Source organism: Pleuronectes platessa, chromosome 16 (assembly GCF_947347685.1).
Source record: "Pleuronectes platessa chromosome 16, fPlePla1.1, whole genome shotgun sequence".
Classification (NCBI taxonomy): domain Eukaryota; kingdom Metazoa; phylum Chordata; class Actinopteri; order Pleuronectiformes; family Pleuronectidae; genus Pleuronectes; species Pleuronectes platessa.
In genome coordinates, this window is record NC_070641.1 from 16,545,039 (window position 1) to 16,570,040 (window position 25,002).

The following is a 25,002-nucleotide window of genomic DNA, read 5'->3' on the forward strand; positions in this document are numbered from 1 at the left end:
GAATGTGTTTTCTTGAGTTTGAATGGCACTAAGGTTTGATTGAATGAAAGGTGTTAAAGCTATCCGTAGATGTTAATTAGGATAACCTGAGTACAATTGTTGTAGAAAAACACTTTCAAATTATTTGCGGTCATTTTGTGTTCAGTTGAAGGTTTAGAGCAGGTTTCAGTATCCATAGAGGAATAGTTCAGCATTTTGGGAAGCACATGTGTACTTGATAATTTTCTCTCTTGACTGTACACTAAAATACAAAGCTGCAGCCAACATCCACTTGGCTGAGTAATTGCATTACCGATTTCACTTTGACATAGAAAATGCAATGTGAAAACTACATGTTATGGTTTGAAGAGGATTTTAGGCCTGACTATTGTTTCATGATGTGGACAAAACAAACAATGCAGAATTGCCTTTTCTTGTCCATTAAAACTTATTTAAAACCTATTAGAATCAAATATCTCCCCAGTTTGACCAGTTACAATGCGTAAATGCATATTTACAAAACTCTGAGAAAGTAAAATTCACTCATCCATGGGTTGAGTCCTAACGCATGTGATCAACTGATCCTTAATACAAAGGAAAAGAAAATGTACAATAGTACAGATTAAAAAGTTCAACATTACTGATTTAATTTCTCCAAACAGCCCCGACAGCATTAACTTAAAAATAGAGGAATATTCAAAAGGAAGATTCTGCCTCAGTTGCTCATCAATCCTGAAGCCGCTTTCAAACTGTTGTTCTCTGAAAACACACACAGCGCTTTAGTGACGCATGCCTGTCGGCTGCCCTTGGATCACATTAGTTTTTTCTGATTTAATTAAGTCGGAGTAAAAAGACTATTGGGGCCACATCCTGTAGAAGTAACATCGTGACTCAAGGTTAACACCTTAAGCAAAATTCAGCTCTGATCAAATGAACTGATCTGTAAGAGCCGGCTAGATCCGCCACGTCCTGTTAAATAATCCCAATAAACCACTCAGACTGTGCCAGAGTCAAGCACACCCATGTTTTTCTCTTTTTATTCAGTGATAAATAATTTCCTATGATCATAGGCTTTATGTGAAGACATCCGATCAAGGCAAGAGACAAAATAGAGGGCACACATTGCCACCATTAGAAAATAATAGCAGAAACAAAAACAATGAGGTAAGAAGTTCTCTTTTTTATACATGTGTGGTGCTTCTACTTCTGTTACCTATACTGTTGAATGCACAGTGCTTCCTAATACAGAAATCCTGCCTCTTGTGTCTGTACATTATCAAACAAAAACATGTCATGGCACAATACTGAACCACCCAAAGACAGGGCACTGCAGAGGGTACAGATTAGCAGTATACATCGTCAGACTGAGTGAGAAAAGCTGAGCAGGAAAACAAAAATACCAAACAAAACTCTTAAGACTTAGCAACTGAACTCTGTGACTGATTCAACACACACAGACACACGCACACACACACTCACACAAACGCCCTTTTAAGACCAGATCTGCCTGCCAGTAGCGTGTCAACACGCACAGTACGAACCAATGTGTGAGATTTACTGTGTATGTGGGGGAGGTGAAACTAAATTCATCTTAAACCGTCTTATTAATTCCTATCTTCATTTATTTTCAAGCCGAAATGCAACTACTTTTAGTAAGATAATAATTTAGTTGGTCAAGGGAAGAATTAACACTATTCTTTTGACTGAAAATCATTTTAGTAAAAAAAAAATTACAGCTTCTCAAATGTGAGGGTTTCTCTTTGTTGAACAGAACTAAACAAGACATCTGAAAATAACAAGTTGAGAGTTATACTATTGAGAACATGACGAGTAGATTAAACGATAATGATATTTTATCATTAGTTGAGAACAACTCGGTCGGATCTGAAGGAAGCACATTTTTTTCCATATTAAATACATGTCAGGACATTTGCTTACAAATGTGTAAAACAAAACAACAAAGATGCTTATTCCTCCAGAACTTTCAACGATCATTCTCCTTTGTCAACAGATTATATTTGATCCATATTTGACAAATGTTTGCAAATTACATTTTTTATTTATGATAATTAGTGAATTGAGTTATTTTGTATTTAAAAGGATCTTGAAAGTGTTGTTTTAAGGAAAAAGTAAACCAGGCACAACCTTGGACCCCTGTAGAAGGACAGAGTAACTGAAATGTTTGGTGAGCTGAACAAAGCTTGGCGCTCTGGAGAAGAGTTGTGTTACGAGTTTGGATTTCACTGGACTTGCACTGAAACTCACACTGCTCTGCACATCACTGTGTTTTCCCTGAAGTTAGAAAATATGGAAAAATTACAATGGAATTTAAAAAACAAATATGGAGCCTGGAGCAGGTTTTTTAGTTTTGCGTTGGCCATTTTTTCACTTTTCTGAGGTTTATTAGTGTGAAATTAATTAAATGTGCAACATTTGTGATTAGTTAGTCATTTCAGACATTTTTTTGCAAAAAATGACATCTTTATCATTTACGATAAATTGAATCCCTCTTTGGGCTTTTGGTGGAAGCATCACCTTCGGCTGCAGGAACCTTTAACGGACAATTTAATTATTATTAATTAATTAAAGAAGAAAAATAGGCAGAGTCAGTGATAAACAGTGAAACAATTAGTATCAGCCCTAGTGTGTGGATCTACACGGTGCAGACAGTGAGGTGGTTGTGTGTGTAAATGTGTGTTTGCATGTGTTTGTGTGTGTGTTACATTCACAGGCCTCAAGAGCAGCACAATGAGGCACAGCCCCGTGCACGGACCTGACCGGCAGTCCCATTGCCTTCACCGACAAAAACAAAAAAACAAATGCTCCTGGCTCGGCTCTTTCCTGTCTGACATTAAAGGAGAATACCACCAATCCAAAGTGTTATTTTCACACCATTAATAATAACTACACACCTTCTGTTGGTAAATGTCAATACTGTCGTACAAGTTCGCCTAAATGTAACACCACAGAGATGTACATGTTTGAGAAATACTTTGAAGGTCACTGCGCTTGTGCCTGAACTTATCTACAAATACAAGAGGTGTGTTTATGTCCAGGTGATTACTCTCTAAATTCACAGTCTAATAGTTATTGGCAAAAGGTGTTCATCAGTATCATGGGTTACGCCGTCTACACTCATTGATAGATTATTGCTGTCCATTTAAGTATGGTTGCTCTTACATTGAGTGGCATTCTCCTTTATGATACTTGACTTCCACGTACTGTTGCCCGCGGGGGTCACCCCTCGTTGTCACCTGCTCCTGAGCTGGAGTTGGTCGGAGACAATCCAGAGGGGGTGCGTCTTCGCCGACCTCTCTCGTCCACAGCAGCCCGTGTGTCGGCCCAGACAGCTGGGACCACAGCTGCTTTCGCCAACCACACCTGGGGCCCTGGGACGCAACAGGCGAGAAGAAACCCGTCTCTAAAGCCTAGCTGGCAGAAACCCCTCCCCCCAAAATATCCCCTCAAAGATCTAGTTCAGTGAACCTCAATTACACTCAAACTACTTCAGTGGAAAGGCGGCAGGGGGGGGTGGAGGAGGAAAAAAAAGGAACACAAAATGTACAACAACAGAAAAACACACAACTGAAATAGCTAAGAGAAGCCAAAAATAGCAACAGGAGCAGTCGTGACGTCGCAGATGTGTGCCGAGGGCGGCGGGGGGGTGGGCAGTGGGGAGTCGAGTCGAGGAGTGGCTGTAGCGGTCCTCAAGAAATGTGCGCCAGCATTGTGGCCGCGGTTGCCATGTCAGCGGCACATTAAGCACCCTTAGACAGAACAAGTACAGAGACACGGCCATATTTTAAATCAACAGTGGCAGGGTGCTGCGTCGGCCTCAGCTGCCCTCTCTCTCTCTCTCTCCTCCCCCCCTTTGTGCCCACGTCCCTCTCTACTATTTTGTTCGTTGATTCCTTTTCATCTTTTAGTCGTTAGGTACTCCATGCTGCTGCGGTCCCTTGACACATGAGCAGAGTATTCCCTGTTTCAGGCATCTGGCCAGAGTTTGGTGTTTTTGATTTTCAGTCGTTGTGTGTTTTTGTAAATCCCAATACATTTTCAGAGCCTCCTGTGTCCGTCCAGAGGCGGGCACGGTCCAGTCCTCAGCCCGGGAGGCAAACTTTGCCGGCAAACAGCAGTCCCACTATGGTGAAGAAGATGGAGAGGACAAATAGTACGTACGAGGAGCCGACCACTGTGTTGTTGGGCAGCTTGTACGGCTGACCTCCCACCTCGTTGATATAGAAGCCTATAGGGAAGATGAGTGCCGCCATACAGAAGAGGATCACTGGAAGAGGGAGGAGCGACAGAGAAAACGTTAGTTTATGGTTTAGACACAAAGACAATTCTGCACAGACAAAAAACCTGACTCTTCTGATATGTCTAATTATAGCAGTATATATATATATAAACGTTTTTTAATATGCAATAATGTCGAAAGCAGATACAAGTTTTTTGTATTTGTCAACAACATAACCCCTCTTGTGAATACCCATAAGTGGAGAAAACCAGATCATGTCTATATCTGGCTATAACTGCATTATACCTTTTAACAAAAGCACTTCTTAAATGTCTCTCCTTATAAATGTTGAAAAGGAGCACATCAGGTACAGTGTTACTAAATCCAGGGATAGAAACATCTGACTTCAGCCTTTGTTTAAGTCTTTGTTCTCCACACAAGATGCGGAACGTACTCAACATATGCTGCCTGAAGTGAATTCAATTTTAGCAACTTCATTAGAGAGACGCAATAGAGCTTGTCAAACGGCTTTGAAGCAGCTGTTACACTCAGCAGAGGCATGGCGGGCACCGAGATCAGTGACTCCGCCTCATGGAGATGAGAGAGAGTCCGACGCACTGTGACACACGTTGTTCTGTCGAGTAGCATCGATGTGACTTTAAGGTATCAACTTCAAAATAGGGAACATGCCACAGTTTATGCAATGAAGTGAACAACGAAGCTGCAGTATAGATATATTGATAAACATAATGTCAGGATATACAGTAACCAGGTTGTTAACACAGATTACAAGAGTAACTCCATTCCTTAAATGCATGTAAACCTACTGACGACACTGACATCTGTATTAAACCCAGTGGGATCAATTAGTGTGCTGACCCCATGCTGAGAATCACTGCAGTCATAATAGACAGCGCACACGAAAAAGAAAAAGAAAAAAGGACACGCTGTGATGTTCTGCACAGTGTGAGTCGGGTTCGTTAGTGAGAGGGGGGTGAAGTCGGTACAAAGTCTGTGACTGGATAACAAAGTGGTCACTAATTAAAAAGCCTATTTTTTCCTCTCCCTAGTCACCGTTGAAGATGTTATTCTGAAGGTTCAATTTCAGCTCCGAGTCCACTTATGTAACGCTCTGTGACATTAAAAGAGATTTCTGAGAATCACAGGCAGAAAATAGATCGTTTTTCGACGAAAGTGCACAAAGGATATTTATCCTGCTTTAGACCATCGCTGAGTCCTGCTTGTCTTCAACAGTGGACATGCAGCAGGAGAACAGACTTAACTGTACTGGGACCTGTTATGTTACTATTGTGCGCTTGATCAATTCTAAACGTCAATCACATTAGTGTTAAGCAGAAGTACAGGTAGCACTGAGTATGACTGTTCTTTAAAGTCATCTGTGGCTGCATCAACTTATTTTGGTCACATCCTCGGTGTGTAAGCCATTTGATGACAGCTCATGAGAATATTTTTAGCTTTCTATTTTTACCCATCTTTCAGAGCTGTCCAGTACCTAAGGGATGATTTCTCCTGGTCTCAAACATCTCAGTGATGTCGCCAGTTTGTTAAGTACGACGGTGAACTCTCTTATTTTCACAATTATTTAGACCAGACCTTTAGTGCCGTACATTGGCCTCAATGACAGCTTAGTCTCAATGTGATCTGCACACCTGTAATTGCCCAGTGAATTCCACCATTAGTCTCAGTGGATCCTCTCAGGCTCTGTCACAATGAATGGAAGAAGTATCTGAACTGTCATCTTCAGATCTCCACAGATTTCAGGTGTTGAAATGTGAATGTTAACCCCAGTCTCAGGTCACTTGCACACTAGGGCACGTTTTTATCAAGGACCTCTCTGTTTTTGGCTGCATTCATCCTTCCATCCATTTTGACCGGCCTCCCTGTCACCACCATGCTTCACTGCAGGGACGGTATTAGCCAGGTGATGAGCAGTACCTGCTGTTACAGATATAGGTTGTGTGGTGTTCTGTCCACCTTTATCAGGTAAACTGGTAATCCCCAGCACTGGGGAAATACTCAGCAACTCGAGTCAGATGTAGATCCTTAAAAGTAAGCGTAACGGGGGGGGTGTCAAGCTAGCTCACTTTGTAGCACAGGTTCCCTGAATACAGAGGCTGTGTGTTCGGCCTTGAACACACAGCAATAAAGGCAAACTGCCCCGCAAAAAATATCTCAATAACGAAAGTCATTGTTTCATTCCAGTCACATTCAGGGACAAGCATTTGAGACTATTCATGTAAACATCAGGCTCATACTATTTGCAAAAGCTTCCACTGAGTCCCTCTTTCCTTCTATAAAGAAGCTGCCATTGTGTGCGTTGTATTTTTTTAATAGCACAATCCATATAGCCATATCACATTTGTGGGAAATACACCAGGTTGAAGTAAACTGGAATTATCCTTTAAGGCAACAGTGCTCCTGGGAACATTAAAAGCTTTACTCTCCACAATTTTATCACAAAAGTGTCTACGGGGAGTTTCCAGGACTTCCTGGCTTGGTTTTTGTCCTGACATGCAGTCTGCATTGTGGGACACTTAACTAAGTCAACCAATCAAATTTGCCACAGGTTGACTCCTGTCGTACTGTAAACACCTCAAGGATTAATAAAAAAAAAAAATAGGATACATCTCGGCATAAATCAACTGCCGCAGCAATGGTTCAGAGTAAATGTTAATTTGCAAACATTTTAAAAAATGTGTTCTCAATTTGTCAGTAATTTTGCGTCGATGGATAATGTGCATTTTTTTTATTAACAATTTAATCTATAACGAGACGATATGTTCATCTTTTAAAACTGTTTCAAACAAAATTACTGTACAAACAACAGAAGCTAAGTAAGGGAGACAGATTTGATCTTACTGGGTAGACAGGTTGTGGACGTGGGGTCCGGACGTCATAAAACTGGGATTCATTGGATATTTGCAAGTGATCAAGAGGAGCTACGAGAACTAACTATGAATCTGCATTTAGTTTGGCAGGCAAGAGAGAGATGGATGCTTGTTCAAATCCTCGGGCAACTTTTCACACAAAGACGTCACAGTGCCATGAAAAATGCACCAGGCTTTGAAACAATCAAACAGTACAGAGCATTGTGACTTCACAAGCCACTGCTCCATCTGTACGAGTGTGCTTAAGGCCATCTACTGCCTTAACTAACCAATCAGACGTCATCCTCCCACACATCCTTACGAAACCAACCCAGCCACAGAGCATGAGATGGATGCAGAGTTATTATTGGTGCTAGAAGTGTTTGGGGGGGATAAAGGAGAAAACAGCGAGCAGCAGCGTTCAAGGTAAAGAGGAAGAGAACACGCTGTGGCACATAAGCCACCCACTCAGGTACCAGACGAGCTGCATTACTAAATAAATCAGCTTCAGGGAGCATGAGGCGTCACCAAGCATGCAAAAGAAACACAAACACAAACACACACACACACACTCATAAACATACGCACCAACAAATACACACGTCTTGTAAACACAAACACACAGATGTCCTGCATATATCCACCCTTAAATTGTAAATGACGAGGGAATAACTAAACCAAAACCATTTTTCCAACAGATTCAGCCGCATCTATTTTACCGCCCCCCCCCCCACTCGAATAGATCATGTGCATGAATATACTAATGTAGTAAAGGTTATGTCAAGACAGATGCAGTGAGACAGAGAGGAAAGTGAGAACGCTCCGGAGGAACTGTGCTGACAGCGAGTCTAGTAAAGCATAACTCTTTGCATGTCACTGTCTCGTTCACTTACTGCCAGTGAAGGCAATCCAGCGGGCGTATTTGGTGGCTTCTCTGCGCCAGTGTGATGCCACCAGCAGTCCACAGGTGACTGTGAGGGAGATGATGCCCATGATGATGAAGAAAAGTGTGGTGACCCACTCTGGGGGCAGCCGCGGTGGGATGCAGGTCCGGTCTCGGCCGTGGATGGTCTGACATTGCCGGACTAGACCGACCGTAAGGGCACCTGCAGAGAGAGGATGATTGTTGATGAAGTTTAAGTCAAATATTTGGATATTCTAACACACATTAGGCTTTCGATCTCCTCTAAGTTATTCTGAGCAACACCTGTAGCATTACCTGTATAAATTGCATATTCTTTTTCTTTGTTTTCGTAAGTGCAAGCAGACAGAGCTGCTAATCAGTGTTTAGACCAAAGCAAGTTCAAGGTAATTACATTTTAAACAGCCTGTAGAGCTCACAGAATACACATCTGAAAATGAAAAATATAAACTAGGAAGACAAATGATTATAGTCTCCTACAGAAGACAAACAGTGGAGTTATGATTCAGTGCCTCAATTAATGATATGGTCCAGGGAGGGAAGACCACAGCATAGCAGCAAATCTCTTGTAGAGTGAAAGAGGAAGAGGTGAAGAAGGAGAAATGGAAACCAGAGAGCGAGAGAGAGATCCGTTAATTTGTCACCACTTCAGTGCTTGCTATAGGAGCTGGGGACTTGCTTTCTTCACACTAGTGGGCCCAATTATGCGAGTGGCCAACATTTCTTCTTGCACTTCTACTCTCAGGAAGAGAAGGCGAGGACTAAATCAATCCTGCCAATTACTGAATCCATCCCACGCAGGTAAGACCCTTTATACAGACACAAAATCTGAAGAATTTGCTGTAATAGCAGAAGAATGTGCAGCAGCTTTAAAAGGGTCAATAATCACTGTATATACACTGCAAATGAGGGTCTTCCATACTAGCATATAATCACCAAGTCTTCTCTTCCTGAGTGTGAAGGCCAGTACTCATAGCAGGAATAGGCTCAGTTGGTGCAGCCACTCTGGAGAGAAGCCAGTCAATTAGAGCACATCCTCAAGGGAAATTCTACCTGAGTCAGCAGAACAGCATCACATCACTCTGGACTCTGCTGATCACAGATCTCTAAGGTACGAAAGGGGTGGGTTGGTTTTAGGATGGCAGATAGCTGAACTATTTTTATATCAGCATGATTAACGTACATGTTCAGTCATGTTTACGAGTCTTCCCACCCTGACTCATTCCATATCCTTCCACGAGGGTTCAAAAGATAAAAAACCGATGAAATTTTAAACCTTCTAGGCAGACCATAATAACAATCCATTCACCAACAAGATCATGAAGTTAAACAGTGAATCAGCCGCTGGTCCTAAAGTACGCGAGCTGGAATTTCTGAAGGTCAAGTATGAAATGTCCCAAAACCAGACATTTTATAACCAATCTGTTATGATCCTTGTGTTTGCAAACAATGGTTATATGATGTCGCTAACAAAAACATCTGAGTCTAGAACACTTGGAACAAAGAAAGCAAAGCTTGTGAGAGAGATGTGTTCGTGTTCCTCGGGAGGTGTGGTGGGCTGTGCAGGTTGTCCACAGGAAATCCTGTCCCTTTTAATAACACCCAGGGAAAGCAGTGCTTTTAAAGCAACAACCAAACACAAACGCAACCCTTCCAAACCCACACAATGTCACTGGTTCAATAGAGACGTCTTGGGAGTCTGTATACTTTTGCGAGTATGTAAGCTATATAAGCTGCAGAACTAAAGGCTTTACATTTCCTGCTACAGGCAGAAACACCTACCTTAGAAACAACTTACACCCCACACATAAACAGACTGACGTCTGAGCAAACTTATTTTTGCAGTGTATTCTGCCTTCAGTTTTTACCTTATCCGTGTTGTCCTCTGCGACAATACAGCTCTCCCTGTGAGGAATCTTGTGCAATAACAGCCAAAAGAAAACAATGGAGATCATAGCTAAAAAATGTCACCTGAGGGGCCCAAGAGCTTACTCAACAGCCTGTTCCTAAAGTCGGTGCAACATTACAGAGCTACCTTGAACAAATTAAGGAACAGGAGGTTAGCAAGGTTAAGAAAGCAGGGAATAGTGCAGGGAACAGGAGAGCATTAGGCAAACGTTTTATAGCTATGGATAATGGCACCGGTTTATGACCATTTCTTCTCCCCTGGCCTCCTGCTGTTTCACTAGCTCTTTGTGGAATTCTTGTCCTGCAGCAGGCAGACATGAGCTGCTTTCAGACGTGCACTGAGCTCCACCACTCCTCAGAATTTTCGCCGGAGGAGGTGCATGTGTGAAGGCAAATACCAGAGTGAGAGGCGCTGGGTTATCTGCGGACTTTGTCCATTTGGACTCCTGGTGTAAAGTACGTAGCAAGTCAGGAAAATCACTTGATCCCCGCAACAAAGTTTTAACGTCACCTACTGCCCCTGCCTGCTGCACCCGGGTGTTCCACCTCTCGCCTGAATAATGCAGAGGATTTGTTACGGTTGTGAACACCTCTGTGCAGAGAACCTCCGACTGTTATGTTACTGTTATGTGCTGGACTATTTCTGTGTCTCCAATGGCTAGCAGGACATTTATCCCAGACAATAAATAGTCCAATATATGACAAACCATGCCTCACTCTCATATAATTGCAGGAGGAGGGGCAAAGGTCATCGTGGTGTTGGGGTGGCGCTCTTTGAATAACTATCCCAAGGGCAACGTAAATTGTGCCTTCCATTTTTCCTGTCAGCGTCCAGTCGCATCACTCTGCTTAGCAAAAGGATGCAATGTTTCATTTACAGACAAAAATAAGTCCTTCTCTATTATGAGGTCCAGCTCAATTGCACGCCTCCAACATGCTGCTACCCTGCAGTCAGCTCCGCACTCACTATGATCTAAATACTCCTCACACCAGGTCTTAGTCCAAATGAGAGGAAATGAGGGCCGTGTCTGCCCATCTTCAGCACGGTGATGCTGTCATTAGCATAGCATAGGGGATGCTGCTGTTTGTAAGTTTCAGATGATGAGCCAAACAAGCCTCTGAACTTTGGTGGGTGGCAACAACAGCTGCTTGTTCGGCCGCTGCTGCTCAAGGCTCTGCCCACGCCCACTTGCATTGTAGGGGCACCAGAGCAAAGCCTTATGTGGTCCAAACTCGAATACCAAAAGTTGAGGACAAACCCTGGCAGAATGAGTTACATGCAAAAAACCACCTCTAAAATAAATACAAATCGAACTAATCCAGTGTTTAACAGCAGACGACCGAAGAGAGCATCCTCCCCGTGCCACAGGCAAAGTATGACGAACATTACTTTGTAAAGTAACAGGAAATGTTAAATGAAAAGTGCTAACAGATGAACTGCTGACTTACAAGAAATGAATCCTTTTTACTGTCACGTTGTCCACAGTCAGCTTTCTCTGTATAGATTGGTGTTGATGAAATATGCTCACAACATTGTCTCAGTTGCCTTATCTCCTTTAAAGTAATTATCAAATTTTGCTGTCATTCAATTCCGTGTGGAGGAGCTTTATCAAAATATATGATAAGGCATTTTGGAGGGGTAATACAGCAATATGTTTAGTCATTTGTTTGGGAGTGTGTGCTATGACATAACAGGAATTGTGTGTTTTTTATGCTTGTTAAAGAGCATTGTACTCCCACAACCAAAGTGCATCTGCTTAAATTCTAAGCACCCAACAAGATATACATATTTAATTGGATGAGAATAAAATCTGGTCGCCAACTCACTCCTACTGAAGATTAAGCACAAGAGGGAGACTTTCAGTTATTGTCAAACCAATTCTGAGCATGACAGCCTGCAGCGAGATTAAGTGGAAGAAGGGAAATAAGTTAAGTAAGAAGCAGTTGAAAAGTCCCAAACTACAAAGAAATACCTGCTGCAAGTATATAAATGTTGAGTCATGAGTATCAGCTCGAGCCCAATCGATTTATGGTTTGACTGATAAATATCAGCCAATATTAGCCTTTCACAGATTTATTGATATCTGGTTCATGTTTGCCGACATCCGCAAATATGAACAAATTTATTTTACAGAGTTAACAATGCAGTAAGGATATGTATTTATGTTAAAATTGTCGATACAAAAATACGCTTGTTTTCTTATTTGAAGTTCTCTATATTTGGCTATATTTGTGTTTTCTCTTTATTTATAGTTAAGTATAACAAAGCGTAGGGTTAAACTCTTAATATTACATATACACAAACCTATTAGCAAATCAATATATACCCAAAATGATTTACTCGGTAATACCCCTGTTGGCATATGCCCGCAAAATCAATATCACTCAGGGCCAGGCTACAGCTTTTTTTTCTTTTTGAAATCTGTGCATCAAAATTTAATTTTCTGGCCTGTTAATGGAATCTACGCTCAGTTCTGAATCGGTACAGAAGGTTCTGTCCTTGCTTGTCGGTGAAACAGGCTGGACTGAAGTCAAAACTGCCGGCTCTGCAGCTGAGGAACTCGATAATATAGGCTGGGCCGGGTTTCAGTAGCTTTGTGTCAATGACACACTGTGTCCTTGTGCTTTGAAAGGGGATACTTAAAATAACACAACTTAGTATTCTCCTGTTTCGTTTTCATTTCAATTTTCACACAATGTCAGACTCAGACGATAACAGTAGTAGCAGTTTTGCAGCAGCAGTGATTATTATCCATTTATTCAACCTTTCTCATCCATTAATTGATTATGATGTACTGTAATATTTTTCAGTGAGTCACTTTTTCAATCAACTAAAGACTAAAGCTATTATAGCCAATATGACTAATACATAGAGTTTGTCTACTCCAGTGTCTGAGAATCCATTTATCATTTTTATTCTGATACTATCTAGGTGTCTCTGACTGAGATCCGATCGATCTGTCCAGCTCATGTCGATGACTCATTGTTTGCATGGCTCACAAAATTAACAAGTTTATAGATTTAAAAACAAAAATGAACATAGGTAGAAGTTGATAACTGCCTGTCTGTAGGTCTGTACATGTAGGTGTTGTGTGAGGAATCACAGCGCACTTGCAATTACACTTGTGTTCAGTGTTGTACCTTAGACCACATCTAGAGACAGTTTGCCCAGTTGGATCAAATCCATTCTCAATGTGTCTTGGGAGCTTTTACATCTCTACTTTCAAGTGATGAAGCCCTTTTAGAGTGCTATCCAATCTCCAAAAACATGGTTTAATGCCAGGAGTAAATGGTGGAGGAGTTTTTTGGGCATAATGAAAACCCTGGCACTGACACCATCTGCAGCAGGATGTTGGAGTTGATGCAGCTAGTCAGTGCTAAGTGGATAATCTTTACAGAAAGGAGGAATATATCATTCTCCTCGCTTTTAACGTTTTACTGTAAAACTTGTGTCTTAACTCTTCCTCTGGGATAATAAAACATCAGCGTTCTGTGATGCTGCCCAGCCTGCCACTGTTGCTCCTGTATTACACTGCATTCAACGGAGGAGCTAAAAAGATTGCAGCCATTTAACTGACATCATGAAGGTTGACTCAGGGTTTTCTCGACTCATCAACTGCTAAAGGAAGAGCACCAGTGAATAACATAGACTTTAGGGCAATAAATATCCTCCACTGTGGGGAGAAATGTGGGGTTATATACAACCACTAACAGTAGGATGCTAAAGTGGAAAAAGCCTTGTTTCATGGCTAAAGAAACTGCTTGCTTAAGAAGCGAAAGGGTCACTATTTCATTTTGTAATCTTCACCAACAGCTTCATTCAAATGCACTTTGCAATAATCTCAGGCTAAGGCAATGATGGACCAGTACGTGTATGTACTTCATTCATAAACAGAGTTATTTCTAGTTGGTGCTATATTTGAAACCCTGTCACCATCACTGGCCTTGGATGCAGGAGCTGTTATGAAAGCTACTCTGTGCCTGGATGTGATTTAGCATTTTTAATTGTATGCGTGTGTGTGTGCATACAGAGTGCTTCAGAAGTTATTCAAGCGCTAGAAAATAGCATCAACAGTGGGAGCAAGTATCTGTAGGAGGGCCCGTCATCAGCAGAGCTGCTGAGAATCACAGTTTTTGCCTTGACACTACTGAAACAATGGCTTTGTCTTGAAACTCGGCACAGGAAATAAACCTCAGCTGTTACTCCCTGAGGATATCACACTGAAGTGAGGACAATGTCATAGATCAACATTTTATCTTTAGCAATGACAATCGTTAGTGCTTCTTCTTCAAGTATGCCGTTTTTTCTGAGAGTTTGATTATTTGTGTGTCAAACCTTGGCCTAAAGGTTCAGGAGTGGTGCAGTGCGCACAGTTAGAGGAACCAGGGGTCGTAAGTACTAAATGAATGTGTTGTTTGTTTACTTATGTGCCCTTACTTCACAAAAAAGCTTTGATCAATCACTTGATCAAAAGAGGAGCCAAACAGCCACCCACTCCCTTAGCAAACTCAGCTTGTTGCCCTGGAGAACCTTTCCGTTTCTCTGACCATGTCTGTTGCTCTGAGGACAAAGACTACGCATAGGGCAGGTTGCCAAGAAAGCTATGAACCAGAGATCAGCTAATTGGTGATAATACAAGAATCAAAGGCTCTTTTTTCATAATAGCTTCAAATAAAGCAGTAACTGTACGTGGAATGGGGTAGAAAAACTAATGTCATCTGTCGGCGGTCAATAGTAATTTATTAACAATTGCATATACTGCAAGAACTGGGGCTCTTATTAGATTGAATCCCATTAAGCAGCTGTAATAAAGACGCAAGAATCAGCTATTTTAAATGGAAGTGTCCAAATTAATAGAAGACAGCGAAACACAGCTGCAGGCAGAAACTATAAAAAGTATTCAATCTGCCCTGCACCACCTTAAACAGGTCAAGACAAGATGAACTGAAAACAGTTTCTTCCTCTCTGAAGTTTCCATAAACACAGAGATACGAGTATAAGATCATCGTTTTGAAATGCGCAACCATCCAACGAACATGCTGGCATTTATAAAAGACAGTAATAAGCTCAGAGGCGTATAATTCCAAAGGTTCAGGCAATTTGTGACTGGTTCTTGCTTTTCATCCCTTAGAAGAATAATGACTCCATGACTTTCTGTGAAAATTGAATTGTTCAATTCAATTATTAATGCTGACAAAATAGCTCAGACACAAATAGTTTTGGAATTCAAGGTGCACATAATTCACTTATAGTAATTTTCCAATCCAAAGTGGCTGTTACGATACCTCCTTGCTTTCTATGCCTTACGAAGTTAGAAACATAGAACACACTGCGCAAGGTGACTTGCAAATTAGTTGTTTGACTTTCTAAACAGTGTGAGGGAGATGTATGAGAGGAGTCTTGCACATCTGTGTCTTATAAAACCACCCGAGACAAGTCCCTCTACAATCATCAAAGAGAGGTGAGAAACCTGCGAGGGAAGTGAGAACAGAGACAGCGAGGTGGAGGCTGGTCGCTGTTTAACATCCATGCTTACTGCAAAATGGGCAGTATAAGTATAGACAAAGGTTCATGAAGGTACACAGCTGTGGACCTTAGTATTCAGTTACCATGCACTCTATTTGGGGCTGTAGAGCACTACTTTTAGATGAACTGGGCCTTAATATTCAAAAGGTTGACTCCAATTGTCAAATTAAACTTAACATCCATTCTTGCATTGCAATAAAATCCTCTACCAAGCATTGTGGAAAACACCCTTGTTTTCTTGGTACCCTTGCGTTAAAAAAATTGCTTATGCCGTTGAGCTAATACAGTCTGGATGTGTATTGGTGGATGATGAACCCTCCCTGACCCAGATACTAAGCTGTCATCCTGCAGAGGGAACAAAGAGGAGCAGCTGTCTATCAATAGCCTGAACGTGTTCTCAGGACTGACACAAATAAAACAAGGAGGACCACCAGCATGTGCTCCGATCCGAAACTCTGCGGGGGCCGCCACGAACAAAAACATTTTAGCCTTGGTTCCTTGAGTGATCTTACATTAGATTGATCACACGTCAAATGTCTATTTGCAAGTATAACCCTAAGCCATCATTACTTTTTGAGCTGAAAATATTAGTTCAATTATCAAGAAAGACATCTGAGAGAAATTGGGCTGCAATAACCAATGTTTAGTCTTGATTACTTCACTTTTTCAATAGATTAATTTAATCAGAATAGCCTAAAGCACCGTGTGAAATCATCACCTTGTTATAATTGATCAAGACTTCAAACCAACAAAATATTTCATTTATGAGGACACACAAACAAAAAGAGCTAATTCCCACACCTAAAACCCTGGTGTTATGTTTGATTGATAATATCAATCAACCACTTGGCAAAATTGTAAGCACTTATTTTCTCTACAACTAATAAATCGACAAAGCACTTCAGCAACAGTTTTATGCTGATCAGTCTGTTTCCAGCTCCAGTATTTAAGGAAGCCTTGTTTTTCTCTGTTCTGCATCATTGAAAATTAGATGTCTCTCGGTTTTGGAAGCCCAAAAAAAAGAAGCAATTAGAGGATATACACTTTGGGATCTGACAAACTGTATCTGGGCATTCTATATTATTCTCTTTCATTTCTTAAGCTAAACTATTTACCTAAAGTCGTGAAAAATGCAATAAGTTCTAGTCCTCGAAACCAACAGAGAAGCACAGAGCTCATCGGTGACAATTATGAAATTGTATGACTACTCTTGTTATGATCTACACTAACATGAACTGAAAACACTGTGGAGGACAAAAGCTGTTACTGCAGATGAAACACACAATGGGACACATCTTTGTTGTGGCGACAATCTGCTCCTAAGTAGGAGCAGTGTTGTTTGGGACATGTGTAAGCAATCCTGCTGAAACGCACAGAACAAAAAGAGCTGCCTTGCACTGGAGCTGGGACTTTGTTTGTTTACCTGCCGATTCACCAGTGTTGATCCAGTCCGGGTTTGCAATACTGGCTATTGCAAAGATATCTGCAGCCAGAAAGAGGCACCCTGAAATGATCGTGAGTTTATCCATGTCTCCAGCCGAGGAAGCGGTGTTTGACGGGGGAAGGACAATGTGGCGCTCGCTGTCCAAACGTGACCCCGAGTGTTGAGCGACCCAGGGTGGGCTGCTATCTGTCCAAGCTCGCCCCCCTCAACAGGAGCCCGCTGTTGTGGTTCCGCTGTGCATTTTGCAGCAACGTTAGCTCCTTCGCGTCAGGCAAGCGAGAGCCTCCAGCTACAAAAGGCTCACATGCGAGACACAAAAGCATCACATCTCAACGCCCGCCGTTGTCCAGTGGGGTAAAACAATAGCTCGCTCGGCGCCAGGTCCCTGAACCGCTCGTGTTGCCTTTCGTATCCGTTTAGCAGCAGCAGCATCGGGTACAGCTGCGGCTAGCGGAGAGCTAGCTAGCTACTTCCCAGATTCGGGCTCGGTGTGCTGAGCTGCGGCCCAGAAGCTGCTCGACGGCCAGGACCGCGACTGCTCTCGCATTTCAGACAAAATGTCCCCGAGGCGCAGGAGAAGCAGAGCTGGTCTCCCTCACTCCACCGCGTCCGGGGGTTTTTCCAAGCCGAGGTCTAACGTTACCCGTCAGGAAAGCGAGAACCCATCACCGTCCTCCTTCTCCACTGGAATAGCATCTGGTACTTGCAGCCCGTTAGCCAGCTTCAGCTTCACCTCCTCCTCCTCCGCCGTCTCCTCCTCCTCTTCTCCGGTCAGGACAGAGGACACAAGCTGCGGGTTTCAGCCCAGAAGGAGCGGTACGTGCTCCGGTGTGGACGGTGGCGGTGTTGTTTTGCTCTCCAGCCGTTTCTACCCCGTTAGCTCAGCCTCCTGCTCCGGCTGATGACATCAGAAGAACACCCCCAAGCAGCGCCGCGCGCGCGCGCACGCACACATACACACACAACTCACGTTTGGGGGGTCGGGGGTCTCTCCTCGCGATACTTGAAAAATCAGGGGGTTGGTTTGTCCTTAATCGCCCTGATTGTGTCAAATAACTGTCAAAGGTTCAGCGGTTCATAGAGAGACCGAGGAAAACAAAACAACAACAGTAGGGTTTTTATATTGTGTTTTATTTACATTGTATTTATTGGTTTATTTTTGTCGTGCACTTATTGCTGGTTGTACATCAAATTGCCCTTGAAGGATATTAAAGATTTTCTTCGTTTTGCACCTCAGAGTAATGTCGTAGCACATTGAACAGGAAACAGGATATTAGTTCACTCTGATCTTCTTTCTAAAACCCACCATGTGATGATAACAGGTCACACAACTATGCTTCCCTGCAACTCATTTGATTTGATCATCTGAATAATTGCAGATTTGGAAATATTGCATTATTTAAGTACAAATATAAACGGCAGTTATCTTAATTTGGGGCCTTGTGCTTTAATATTCATTAGATATTAACATTAGGTTGTACTCACAATAAGTAGATCATGAAATAATGTGTTTGATCCAACTACAGTTGAACTTTGACAGAAATTTGAGAATTACTAAAGCATTTCAAAGTACGCTTACACACAACTAAGGTACTTTTACTTTACTTGGGTATTTCCATTCCTCTTCAACTTAATACTCCACTACTTTGCAGATAAATGTTGTACTATACAGTCATAGATAAAATTGTAAATTAAAAAACGATTTTATTAAATGATTTCCATTATAAAATTGTGAGCTGCAAAACTCAAATAGTGGTTATGCAGTAATAATAATCCAATATTATATTATATTTAGCCGACAACTTTTTTCCAAGCAAAATCTTAAATGCATACTTGTATATCGCTTCTTTAACTTTAACTAATCTTTACATCTTTATACTTGGTCGACTGTTGTTACATCTGATGTTCAACATTGTATCAAAGGAAACTTCTGCAAGACCCTGTAAATGTAATGTCTGTGCATTTGTGTCCCCCTATTGGCTGATAAGGGGAACAATACAGTGCTTGAAAATGCTTTATGGCTGTAGTTCCTCACTTCTGACAACGTAAAAAGCTGCAGTAATAGTCATTCCAACACACAAAGTCAAGCAAAAATCATCTGTTATTACCGTCATAACTTTAATTTACATAGATATACAGTTAAATCGACAAAAAAAATGACAACAGAAAAATTGCATTATGATCCGGTCACCCTGTTGGAGCTCACACGTTCTGCAGGACAGAATACAAGTGATTGGTGAGGTCAAATGAAGTGTTGCAGGAGGCCGTGGCTTTCAGGTCCTCGTTCCTCTTTTTTCAGGCAGCCAAGCACTGCATGCCCAAGTTAAAACTCAACAGTTCTTAAACTTTACTTTCATACTTCATCCACAAACGGTGTATTGCCGAGGTATCCGCTAGCTGCCATGGTCTTCTTGCCATCAACAAACTTCTTCGCAGCCTGTAGAGAAATGAGAAAGATCATTTTAATGTGAGGAAACATTTTGGTCAAAAGAAACATTTCTGCTGCCTTTTCAGGAGGCAACAGCCTTAAAGTAAGAACAAATCTGAAGTTTAATGTTTCAGGAGAGAAACTGCAAATGAACCACTCATCAGTTCTGCAGTGCATCTTTTTAAGTTAAGGATAAGGTGGCTTTAGTTTCAATTTATTTGACCGAATAACATGTTAGTGATAATACATTTTATCTTAATTTTCAGGAATTTTAGTTGTGAAAGTTTGTTAAAAAACAATGCAGTTTTCACTTGTTCCCACAAATACACCTAACATTGTAACAGATTTTCAAGCTGCAATAATCTTAAGAAATCCCTTCAGTATCCTCTCAAAAAAACATATATACACTGAATGCAAGAATTCAATCACTCGTAAAAGCCGAGTTAAAGCTAAAGCTGTGTATGTGAAAATAACCAGCAGAATGATTTCCATTGACAGGGATGATAAAAGATTGTCCTATCTGCAGTGAAAGCACTCACCTTGACCACATCATCCTGTGTGACAGTGTCTATGGCCTGGAGAACAGTATCAGGGAGTTGGTATGATGCAGTGTTCAGAACCTGAGCACCAATCTCCTCCATCAGGCCCTGAGAGCTTTCTGTTGTTGACATCAGGTAATCGGCTTTCACCTGGTTTCTGTGCACATACGTCAAACACATTCAACACAATCAGGACACATTCAGCACAGCAGTGAAAAGTGTACAATAACATATGTGTGTGGTATAAAACTGCTTCTTCCAAGTGGACTTACTTTGCAGTGGTGATGTCAGCCTCTGACACGTTTCCCTCAGCCACACTTGTCACTTGAGCAATGGCAGCTTTGATCACCTGCACAGAAACATTCAGGGACATTCAGCGTATGTCACGTTTTAAATGCATTTCTCTTGGAAGGAGTGGATTGGGTAATCACCTCTCCTGCAGAATGCGCTTGTGCAATGGTATAGACACCAAATAGGCCAGAGTCTGAGTATGAGGCATTGAAGGCTGTGGCCTGAAAGATAACCAGAGGTCATGTGACATTACAAAAACAAAAATTCTCTGCATATAGAAGCAATGCAACAAAGTAATCCTGAGAAAAGATTGGATGCTTAATAAAAGTTATTTCTAACTTTTGTACTTACATCAAAGGGCTGCGTGGTAGCTTTGGCAATACCCTGACACAGATGGCTAGTGATGTTTGAGCCTCTCTTTACATGTGGACCAGCTCCCAGAATTCTTTGCAGCACGGTGAAGGCATTAGCCTCTTCACTACCCGTCACACCACCCTCACAGGCAATCAGCGCATGGACCAGGTCGTCATTGTTTTGCACTCGCACTTCACCTACGCATGCACATTATACCATCATGAGAATTATGCGATTTGGAAAGTGTGTATAGTGCCTTTCAAACACAAGCTTTTACCTCCACGGTACACAGATTTAGCCACAGGCGCACTGGCCCCACTGCGGGTACTGAGGAGACCCTCGCCCACCTGCCTCAGGACGGAGTGCTTCACACCTGGATGCATAAATCAGAGAGTAACGAAATCAATATACAACTGAGGTGGATAAAAACGCACTGTTGTGAAGGGGAAAATGTCACACATTCCCAGAATACAAGCTGACATTAACATGATGTATTAACACACAGGCAAGCACACACTTGTAGCAACCCAGCAATTAGTCGGTGTCATGGTTTTCTTCACATACCAGCTTTGATTTACCGCTCAGCCTTTGACAGAGGCCAAATTTAACAGTTTGGTTAAGTGTAAGCAAACACGCACACAAAAGTTAACCAACTGATACAACAGCATCAAATGTAAAATAGAGTCTTGATAAGCTAAGCGTGATGTGAAAGAAAAAGCTGCTGGGAAGTGATACAGCCATACTAGTAGACACTCACCTAGACCTACAAGAGCCATTTTGCCAGTGGTGAAATGGTCTTCAACAAAGGACTGCAGCTACGGGGGGGGGGGGGGGAGGAGGAGACACATGTAAGAGCTATGCAACATCTAATGCAATCGTTCACTCTGAGAAGTAAGTTCCAAGACCATACAATTAACCATTTCCCAATGTATAGAAAAAGAAGAAAACAAAGGTGCTACCTGCTTAGGGGAGACCTGGCCAACCATGTAGTCAGGGCAGTACAGAGAGTTGGACAGGGCATTTTTATATGCTGCTTCGTGCAACTTCTCAATTACACCTGGGGGAGAAAAGGGAAAGAGACCTGAATTTCAGCCGAGGAAAACAGGACAAAGACCTTAAACTGTGACGTGACGATTCCACTGATAATCGACCGCCTGCTCTGTAGCTAAGAGCAGTTCAGGTTTTATTTGGAAGCACAAACCTGAGATCAATTACAGCACTTGTCAGATGGGTTCAATTACTGTGTAAACATGTATTCCTCAATGCTGACAGGTTGCTCCTGATACGAACCTATCTGAGGACACTGCTGAGCCAGAGCCTTGTCGAGCTTCACCCTGGACGTCAGGTCGGCGACCTCCCACGGTCGAAACTCCTGACCTGTGGTCACGTCGACCAAAAACTCCAATAATGAATCTCTGGACACACAGATACAAGAGCAGTGAGGACATACTGTGGCATCTGCATGACCTTCATTAAAAAGCTCATAAAACTTGAAGATGGGAGCACTTACAGGTGATCTCTCAAACAGTCTGCAGTGTAGACCATGGTCTCCCGTGATGATGTCACACTGCAAGTAAACAAAAGGCAGTCGGTTCAGATTCAGTTACACTGGTAGTCTCAAATTTATTTATAGCAGGACATGCAAGGACAGTCCGTGTAAGCATGCGCGGACACTGACCTCAGGCTGCCCCCCAGTGCTTCAACTCCTCGACAGATCTTGAAGGCAGATGCCCCCTTGTTAGTCTACAAAAAGGAAAAAGTAACCATGAAGCTAACTGAACCCAATTCTATTTTTTCCCAGAAAGCATTGCACGTTCACAGAGTCATTCACAGGTTACCAGGTTGGCGGCCAGCCGTAGCACATGAGAGACACCCAGGTTTTCCACAGTCTCATAGCGACTCCCAGCTTTCACAAACACACCCACGCTGCTCAAGGGCGAGTAGTTCTCCAGTGATGCGATCACCAGACCGTTTGGGAGCTTTGACACCTGGAGCAGCAATGAGAAATATCCTTGTGAATTTACAGTGTAAATTTTCCTGCTACTCGCTCTTCTTTCCTCTGATTAAACTTTTGATTCATTACAACAGTTCAGCCTTGAACAGGTACTCAAATGTAGACGTGCTACCTGGACATTTTGAGGAGTGGGAGCTGCAACGGTTTCAGTCACAGCTTCACTCCTCCTGGCAGCTGCATAGCAACGTTTCTGTGGGAAGAGATGACAGATGTGACCAACATGTCTTTGAAAGTAGTAAAGACATTCGATCGGACAAATCTTAACCTCAAAAATATCAATATGATTTATAACCCTAATGAGTATTTGAGAGATGGCTAGATCTGTAATCTACCAACACCTCCTTCCCTGGGTCACAAGATAAATAAATAGATATCACCAGGTGACCAACATGATAGGAAATGATTTAATGATCTGTATTAATTTATACGAAATGCCATTAGTTCATACTATCCTCCATTTACCCTTGTTTTTTATTTACATATTACTTGATACATTTACCTGATTCAGGTCAAAAAGGGTAAATAAATCACTGTCTGATAAACCTGGTCAAAACTTAAAGACCAACAGTCTCTGAGCTGTTTTCTCGTCACCCAGGAATAAGAAACGAGTGGACGAGACATATTCCTCTTTATTTCATAGACCAAACATTGGGGGAAATAATTGACATTTAATTTATAAGGATAAAAGCTGTCAATTGCAGCCCCAGTCTTGAGCAAAAATAAATCAATGTTATAGAAAATTATTATTACTTACACTCTAGATGACGATGTTATGTATTAAATAATAATTTTATTAACAACCCTGTATGTATAATGTTTGCGAGTTTGACTTTAAATGACCTAAAATAAGATTCTAGTGATATTTCATTTTAAATCCATAAAACACTTGTGTATTAATTTTCATCTGGAAAAAATAGCAAACACTAGCCATCATGTCCTAAATTAAGGTGGGAGGGGGATGCCCTGAAATAACCCGTGCAAGTTATAACCTTGAAGCAAAGACCAGATGTGTGTGTGTGTGTGTGTGTGTGTGTGTGTGTGCCCCGACAACACAGCCTGAGATCTGTCAACTGTCAGAAAGTCTCCGGATAATGTCCAGGACACTGACACAGAGCTGCAGTAAACACAGGATCAGACATTGACCTTCAGGAGAACCCCACTAAGCTACAAGTGGCCAAGCTAACCAGAAGCAACCTCCTGCTTTACATGCACACGTTACCAACACTTGAATCTGACTATCGGTGTAAGTGGATGATCCGGGGAGAGGGGGTGTCACTTAACTCAGCTGTAAAAACAAAACATGCGAGCTAGCCTTACGCTACAAAAGCCGGTGTTGGCTAGCCACCTAGGAAGCTAACTAGCCACCGCGCTACAAACAGCTAAAAGAGGGGTTATCGTCCAACACCAGTGAAGTAAACGAGTGAAGGTCCCATCGCGTGTGTCGGGGGACACAGCTCGGGCCACGCGGGGAGAAGAGAGGACTCACGGGAAGACTGTTCAGGGACCGGATTCCTCTCATGACGCCTGACTCTCTCCTTCAGCCCAGTGCAGAAAGACAAACATGGCGGCGGGCTGACGTCTTACCCACAATCCACCGCGCGGAGCATCATTCACTAGACGATGGATTTCTGCTGCATTGCATTTATTAAGTTAAACAGAAACTTGAAGAATGATAACAATAACAGACAGTTTGTACCATCAGGCAATCAGGTTACTCAACTTGTAATAACATTAAATCAAATGGACTTTGTTGTTTTCTTTGGCCAAAGTGCTACAGCAGATACTTCACTACAAAAGACAGGACATCTTGTGTAAGACATAATGATGCAGAATAAAAGTGAGTTGAATGTTGCACCTTCCCTAAAAACATTAAAAAAGATAAAGCCCTCAAAGGATACAACTCATAAAAGGTGAACAATTAAAACCTGAAAAGCAGAGTGGAAAATGTGCCAGACAAAGTGCAAAGGTTATTGAGACACAACTCACGAGTAACAACCATCTGCACATGTGTTTTCTGCCTGTTTGCATTTTATTTAGAAAAATAAAATTTGTCATCCCTGTGTTGGGATAGAGTCGTGATCGCCATTTTGTCTGTGATTCAAAGCTTGAAAATGGTTGTCTGTTCATGTTTGTTTACATGTATGAAATGAAATAACCAGTAGCTCTGGAATTACAGGATTTAATCTAAATTTGTTTGTTCTCTAAAACTTATGCCAGATTTTTCCTCTTCACATTTGCAGTATGTTGTCCAACATCAGAGTTTAAAGGTTAACACTGCATCAAATGATGGCATGAAGTCAGCTTAGAATCATGTTGAAAACTAACGTTTTAATTTGTTCAGTTTGATATCTTTTATTTCATACTGTCAATTGTTGTATGGTCTATGGTTTTAAAATAAACAGTTAATTTAAATCAGATCAGTTCACTCGAGTCATTTTAGTCAGTTGGAGCAAGTCCGAGACTGGGAGATG

The 25,002-nt window shown here is 41.9% G+C and overlaps 2 protein-coding genes across 2 annotated transcripts; both read right to left on the bottom strand.

Annotated features, from left to right (window-relative positions):
- Positions 1 to 989: 989 nt before the first annotated feature.
- On the bottom strand, positions 990 to 17,819 carry mosmoa (modulator of smoothened a). The gene is made up of 3 exons (XM_053442778.1): positions 16,885 to 17,819; positions 7,998 to 8,210; positions 990 to 4,264 (listed from the first exon to the last, which is right to left on the bottom strand). Exons 1-3 carry the CDS (start codon positions 16,988 to 16,990, stop codon positions 4,080 to 4,082), a joined length of 504 nt encoding a protein of 167 aa, XP_053298753.1. The 5' UTR covers positions 16,991 to 17,819; the 3' UTR covers positions 990 to 4,079.
- A 1,185-nt stretch (positions 17,820 to 19,004) lies between these two features.
- On the bottom strand, positions 19,005 to 24,119 carry LOC128458123 (cytochrome b-c1 complex subunit 2, mitochondrial). The gene is made up of 14 exons (XM_053442779.1): positions 24,018 to 24,119; positions 22,644 to 22,721; positions 22,356 to 22,505; positions 22,196 to 22,260; positions 22,028 to 22,084; positions 21,808 to 21,932; positions 21,477 to 21,574; positions 21,275 to 21,332; positions 20,795 to 20,890; positions 20,515 to 20,714; positions 20,304 to 20,384; positions 20,145 to 20,221; positions 19,873 to 20,029; positions 19,005 to 19,342 (listed from the first exon to the last, which is right to left on the bottom strand). The coding sequence occupies exons 1-14, from the start codon at positions 24,048 to 24,050 to the stop codon at positions 19,259 to 19,261; spliced, it is 1,359 nt and encodes a 452-aa protein (XP_053298754.1). The 5' UTR covers positions 24,051 to 24,119; the 3' UTR covers positions 19,005 to 19,258.
- Positions 24,120 to 25,002: the final 883 nt, after the last annotated feature.